At 43.6% G+C, this 484-nt stretch overlaps 1 protein-coding gene across 1 annotated transcript in view; it reads left to right on the top strand.

The window, feature by feature from the left end:
* Positions 1 to 238: 238 nt before the first annotated feature.
* The window catches only part of LOC119592101 (transmembrane protein 18-like), a gene marked incomplete in the record, with an annotated part of 7323 nt that continues 7077 nt past the window's right edge, over positions 239 to 484 (top strand). Inside the window, 1 exon segment of the mRNA XM_037940921.1 lies at positions 239 to 383. Coding sequence (XP_037796849.1) covers positions 309 to 383 — 75 coding nt within the window.

Raw genomic sequence — 484 nt, 5'->3', positions numbered from 1 at the left:
TTAGAATCACACTTTGAACTCCCTCCACTCTCACAAGACTCATGAAGTATTAAGAGGAAATTATCCCTATTTACCCCTCAACATAAAATACAAAAAAACTTACCCCACCTTTTTTAAAAAACCCACCAACATCGCACACATACTTTATAACATTACCATAGCCCAATAAATCAAAAAAAAAACCCACACCGAGCTGAACAGAATTAAACCCATATAGTGCGCGAAAAGGGGAGGAAAAGGGAGTAAGTGGCAACCGCGCGGACCAGGGATGTTGTTGTTGTTGTCAGAGTCTCTCTCCTGCCGACGTCATGGACCCGCTCGACTTGGGACCTGAATTTATAAGAACTGATCAAGTAACCGATCTCTGGTCATTCTTACAGACGGTGGGTGGTTATGCCTGGGTTTCTTGGGCGTGTCGCTGAGTGTTCTCTCGGTGGTTTTTGTTGTTTATTTCGCTCGTTTTTGAGGGAGTGATTTCGCGATT

The sequence above is a fragment of the Penaeus monodon genome, chromosome 29 (assembly GCF_015228065.2).
Source record: "Penaeus monodon isolate SGIC_2016 chromosome 29, NSTDA_Pmon_1, whole genome shotgun sequence".
NCBI lineage: Eukaryota > Metazoa > Arthropoda > Malacostraca > Decapoda > Penaeidae > Penaeus > Penaeus monodon.
Note: the sequence above shows the minus strand (reverse complement) of the source record. Positions and strands in the feature narration are given on the sequence as shown.